Source organism: Nuphar pumila, chromosome 3, assembly GCF_984573655.1.
Source record: "Nuphar pumila chromosome 3, dmNupPumi1.hap1.1, whole genome shotgun sequence".
In the NCBI taxonomy this organism is placed as follows: domain Eukaryota; kingdom Viridiplantae; phylum Streptophyta; class Magnoliopsida; order Nymphaeales; family Nymphaeaceae; genus Nuphar; species Nuphar pumila.
Genome location: NC_143251.1, coordinates 139148996 through 139155269, shown reverse-complemented (window position 1 = coordinate 139155269; position 6274 = coordinate 139148996). Strand labels below are relative to the sequence as shown.

General features: G+C 41.5%; 1 protein-coding gene across 1 annotated transcript; it reads right to left on the bottom strand.

Moving 5' to 3' along the window:
• Positions 1 to 4134: 4134 nt before the first annotated feature.
• Positions 4135 to 5164, bottom strand: LOC149844061 (aspartic proteinase CDR1-like). The gene is made up of 2 exons (XM_090001024.1): positions 4642 to 5164; positions 4135 to 4532 (listed from the first exon to the last, which is right to left on the bottom strand). The coding sequence occupies exons 1-2, from the start codon at positions 5162 to 5164 to the stop codon at positions 4135 to 4137; spliced, it is 921 nt and encodes a 306-aa protein (XP_089857150.1).
• Between the last annotated feature and the right edge of the window lie 1110 nt (positions 5165 to 6274).

Below are 6274 nucleotides of genomic sequence, written 5' to 3'. Positions count from 1 at the left end.
GAAGACAAGCCCTAGGTGATAGAGGAGAAGGGAATTGGGTTGTGATTAACTGGCCTGCTTCACAAGGGATTTTCAGGATTTACATTCATTGTTTTTGCAGAGGTAGGAGTTGGGTTAAGTAGCCTCCTCTGGTTTCCACTCTCTCATTGGAGTGATGTGGGCCCATCACTATTTTTGTGGTTAGCATTTTAAGAGTTCACTACTCGGGGTCATTGGATTCTTCTTCTGAATTTATCGCTGACCCCAATTGTTTTGGGATGAAGGCATAGTTGTTGTTGTTGTTGTTGTATTCATACTTGTATATAATACCTAAATTCAATCATATGTATTGCGGGATTCAACGTGAGACCTTATGGCCACCCTGGATTCGAACCAAGATCCAACACACACATCTTCAACAAGTGAAAACTGCGGTGGAGATTGGAATATAGCCCTCACCTATGAATGAAACCAAGTTTAATAATCTTTTTTTTTTTCTGATTGAGCTCCCATAATTTGACGATGAGGTTGTCCAAGAAACTTTCACAGGAGGAAGGGTGCGATGAATTTTAAAGGTAGAGATAGAGGTATATGACGTTATATATATTTCAACACCGCCCCTTTCAAAAAAAATATTATTTCATCACAGCCACACATCTTGATGGACGTGTGTGTGGGTCCACTCACATATCTCACTGATCCCAAGTGAATATTCGTATACTGTCGATTATATACAATGTGGCCCTAACAGTTGTAGAGAGAGAATCCGGTTGGATCAGATTGAATCCAGTTAGCAGATCTAATTGGATCCCAAAACCATTTTTGTATCCCCAACTCCAATTTTATGTCATACATTTATGAGACTTTTATCCCCTTTCTCTCTCTTGCATTTTTTGTGCATCACATGAGCACATAGAGCAATTGTCGTCATATTGTATATGACTTTATACCAAAGCAGGTTATATGTTCCCCCCCGAACAGGGCAGTTAGCTACATCTCATGCTCGGGGGTCCCAAAGAGCACCACGTATGTAAGCATGTGTGTCTCGTATCCCCATGTTTGTCAACATTAATTAGCATTGGAGTTTGATGCGATTGCAAAGACTTAAGTACCCTCTCCTCCATTGGTGCAAAAAAAAAATGACGATTCTTGAAAAGGAGTGGTTGTAAAGACTTAAGTGCCCCGAAGATGATTATTTAAGACCCAGTCTCTGCACTGCAGGATTATCTGAGAAAGAAATCTCCCCTGGAAGAGGCCATGAACATCAACCCTCTCACACTCTCTCTCCCTTCTATTTCTACTTCTATGCACATCCAACAGAAGATCTTACATTGCTCCATCAAGCACCGACTGACCTGCACATTGACTGTTGTGGAGCCTGATTCAAAGTTTTTACCCTTACAGGAGGAGGGTTTGGGGGTTCATCCCAGCATGGGTAGAATCATTCAACTAAATGAGTTGTAGATCCTGATTCAGAGTTTTTACCCTTATAGGAGAGGGGTCTGGGGGCTCCTCCCAACGTGGGTAGCATCATTCAACTTGAAGAGTTGTGGAGTCTGATTCAAAGTTTGAATTCTGGTGCATTTTAGATCTATCGATTTGTATGTAACCAGAGCTCATTTTAATCTGAATTTTTTACTGCAACTTCATGCATATGTCTTCATGCTCTCCACCAAAAATCAGATCATTTTGAGTTTGTTTGACCCACTTTAAAAATCGAGATTCAAAACCTGTTATTTTGCACTGTCAGGATTTTAGCAGAATCAGGACCAACTTGCGGGAGTAATTTCTCCCTAACCAGAGATGATCTTTCCGATCCGTAAAAAGAGTTGTTTTTTAAATTGAATCTAGTTTGTTCATACCAAATTTTAACAATTTCTATAGTGTTTTCATACCAGTTTTGGGTCAAAAACCATAACCCTATCACCCTGTGTCATTTTAACGGCTCAGATTTTGATCCATTTTGTTTGAATTTTATTTTCATAATGAGAGATTATTTTTTAATTCTGTAAAACAGGTTCTCTTTGTTTATGTGTCTAGTTCATCTCTGTAAATTTTCAAAATTTTTCATGGTAAATTACTATTTTATTTTGATTAAATACCAGAACCTTGTATCCAGATTTTATAAATATTCTGATTTTGGCCCCCATATCCTGACTGTTGTAGCACTTCTTCAACAAATCGTTATTTGATTGGCAATATTCTTCAGCAAATTGTTGTTATGATTTTTTTTAGTCTCTAATGAGTCCCTACTATGATTTGTAGTATTTTTGGGTCTCCAACGAGCCTCACAATGATTTATAGTGTTGTCCGGTCTTTTAACTATGATTTATAGTGCTTTGGGGTCTCCAACGAGCTCCACAACGATTTGTAGTATTTTTTGGTCTTTTAACTATGATTTATAGTGTTTTCAGGTCTCTAACGAGACCCACAGCGATTTATAGTGTTGATGGACCTCGCTATAGCGATTTGTAGTGTTTCTCGCTAAACACTACAGCGATTTGTGATACAAATCGCTATCCGAATCAAGACCAACTTGTCATGGCCATATCTCCCTAACCAGAGATCGGATTTAAAATCCGTAAAAAGTGGTGCCTTTGTTATGAAGTCTAGTTTATTTCTCTAAATTTTCAGCAATTTCTATGGTCATTTGATATCCCATTTGGATCTAAAACCAGACCCCTATCAGTCTGCCTTATTTGAGTGACATAGGTTTTTATTTCATTTTGTAAGAGTCATATCTCCCCAACGGAAGATCATTTTTCAAATCCGTAAAAAGGGTTTTCTTCCTCTATGTGTCTAATTTATATCTGAAAAGTTTTATAACTTTTTATGCTCATTTGATATTTCAAACTTGTTAAAAACCGAGACACATAGAGGAAGTTTCAAACTTTTTAAGTTTTATAACGTTTTATAACATGTCTTCAAGTTGGGAGGAGCCCCCACAACTCTTCAAGTTGAATGATGCTACCCACGTTGGGAGGAGCCCCCAAACCCCCCTTTTCTGTAAGGGTAAAAACTTTGAATCAGACTCCACAACTCTTCAAGTTGAACGATGCTACAGTCAGTGTGCAGGTCAGTCGGTGTTTGATGGAGAAATGTTGGATCGTTTGTTGGATGTGCACAGAAGTAGAGAGAGAAGGGAGAGAGAGTAAGATGAGGTTTTACCCCTCTCTTGTAAGGGTAAAAACTCTGAATCAGGATCTACAACTCATTTAGTTGAATGATGATACCCACGCTGGGAGGAGCCCCCAAACCCTCCTCCTGTAAGGGTAAAAACTCTGAATCATGCTCTACAAGAGTCAATGTACAGGTCAGTCGGTGCTTGATGGAGCAATGTAGGATCTTCTGCTGGATGTGCACAGAAGTAGAAAGAGAAGGGAGAGAGAGAGTGAGAGGGTTGATGTTCATGGCCTCCTCCAGGGGAGATTTCTTTCTCGAATAATCCTGCAGTGCAAAGACTGAGTCTTAAATAATCATCTTTGGGGCACTTAAGTCTTTTCAAGAATCCTCCCTTGATTTCTTTTCTAGAGAGAGAGAGGGTTTTACAGTGTTTTACGGAGAAAGAAGAAGAAGACTTTGAAGAGTCAACATCATCCTCGACTTTCTGGATGGAGGACATGTTTGTCCTTTTTTTGAACTATTTGTTTTTTCTTTTTTGAATGAAGGGAATTTCTATCATTTTCTCAAACCATCACTTTATGAGAAGAATAGCAAGAAAGGGTACTTAAGTCTTTGCAACAACACCAGAGTCCGATGCAAAGTTATGTCAACATGCACGGGAATACGAGCCCCATGTGCTTGTATACGTGGTGCTCATTCAAAGCCCCGAACACGAACGTGGGATTCAGTGAATCAGCGGGGGGGGGACATACACCACCCTCTCACGTTATACTCCATCACCACTCACATCTCACGGTTCTCAAGTGAGACGTGTGGTGGGGATAGAATGTAACTGGTCATATTCAAATACGACAGTAATTGCTCTCATGAAACCCACAAACAACATAAATTTTATTTTTTTTTAATATTTACCCAGCGACACTGGCTGGCTCTAACTGCTGTACTTACGATCAATGTCCTCACAGCATAAAACTCCGTGGGCTTACCTCTTGCCCCCTTAGAGAATCGCCACGCTTCACACAAAAAATCAAATCACTCATGACATCCAATCACAAAATCCACTACCAACCACTGACAAAGGCACCTCCCCATCAAAATATATGACACACAAGCAACACCACTATCATCCAGCTTTGGCACAATCCGTCGGTGCAAAATGCAGCGCCTTCTCCCCCCAAAATCATACTCCATATGCACGTTCTGCTGCGCCAGGTTCCCAAACACAGTGGACTTAGATCCTGAAGGATGGATAGCAAGGCACACCACCCTTTTCCCTATAGGCACAAAAGTGTGGGAAGGCGGCAACTTCCAATCTCCAACCTCAAAATCAAAGATCAGGTCCGGAAAGCCGTTCAATCTCCGGCGTCCCAAACCTGATAGCACAAGCGCCACCGGGCGGACCGGCCTTTCTTCGCCGGAAGTTTTATAGCCTTCCCCACAGTTGGAACCAAGATATCGTAGATATCATTCCTCAAGTAGGTGAAAGTGGTGCCTGAATCTATGAACAACCCGCCTTGCTTACTTGGCTTAAGACTCTACTTCCCACGCCATTAAGAGTCAGGTAGTATACTTTATCGTACTTGCCTATCTTTAAAGGTGTGCGGTGCACCGTTCCGGCACCGGAGAATGCCGTTTTGTTGCCGAATTCGATCCGGCCAGTCGCGTTGTTGGAGTTCCATGAAACGAGGCAGTAAGAGAGTTTGTTTCCAATGTAAGGACCCAATTGAGAATTGAGAGATAGAGGGCTGCCGTTCAGGCTGTTGATTCCGGTGTCGTTGGTGTTGAACAGAGAGTTATTGTGCCCGCAGCCAAAGACAATTCTGGGGAGCTTGATGTTCTGGCGGGAGGCTGAGTTGAAGGTGAGAGTCTCCGAGGCGAGGATGCCGATGGAGCTTGAAAGGTCGGTGTATTCAACAAAGTATTCACAGCGATTCTTGCGATCACAATCAGATGCAAGGGTTTCAGTGCAGAGTTTGGAGTTGCACCCTATGGTTTTGTACGTGAGCGGTGGGGATCGAAGATCAGCCACGGCTGCCTGTAGCAGGGATGGCAAGGGAAGCATTGAGTCCATATGATGGTGTCGACGACGGCCCAGTACTCACTTGGTGGAGTTCCAATGGAGAACTTCACTTCATAATGTAGTCTCCAGGTTCGGTGATCACAGGAGACTGAACTGCGGAGGATGATGATGGTCGTGAGGCGAAGCGATAGAGACGGGATGTGGATCGCTGCACTGCCCGCTCGGCCAGATCGGAGAGAGTAAAAGAGGGGTCATGGAAAGGAGAGAGAGGTGAGTCGCGACGAATGAGGTTGAAAGAGAAGCCTCCAACATTGCTACTGGTGCTGCTGATCGTCGAAGAGATGGTGATGGTGGAAGATTGCAAGAGGAGGAGGAGGAAAAGAGTATTGACTAAGAAGGTGGTCATGTTGGAGAGAGAGAGAGAGAGAGAGAGAGAGAGAGAGAGATTTGCTTGCTTGCTTGTGTACGAAGATATATGTTCGATAGTAATCGTCGGTAGCTCAAGCTGAGGGAGCTATTTCCTATTTTAGAGAGAGAGATTACTTGAGATATAAAGATGATAAATCATCTTTATATATCAAGTAATCTCTCTCTCTCTCTCCTAGGAAGAAAAGATAAATCAACCTTTCATGTACCTTGCCGCTGCTAATTAGTCTAGCTTAAATCTACCTTTTAAATTAGCAATCTCAATTATTCATAATTTTCTAAATTGCTTTTATATAGTATACTATGTAAAGACACTAAATTTTCAACGATCCAAGAAATTGGCAAATTTACCATTCATCGATTGCACCTATTGTAGAACTTTCTACCTTTATTGTGTGACTTATTCTTTGCTTTTTTACCTCATGATATTTATTGTGTCTTTTCTTTTCTACAATAGAAAAGGCTCTTAACGGCCATATGCCCATAATCAGAGTTTCCATTTATAGTTTTATATTTGGCATGGACTTACTTTTTCAGTATGAAAAAAAAAACAATATTTTCGTAATTTTTTATGGCATAAAGATATGAGTTTGAAATTCAGAAGAAGCGTCCTTTGTCATAAGGTAGAAGCCGGGTGTACGCCCCAGTGGGCAGAGGTAGGGTTGTCACTTGCCAATGGGTTTGGTTTCTATAGCGAACCCAACCCGAATTCCAGGGAATGAGCAT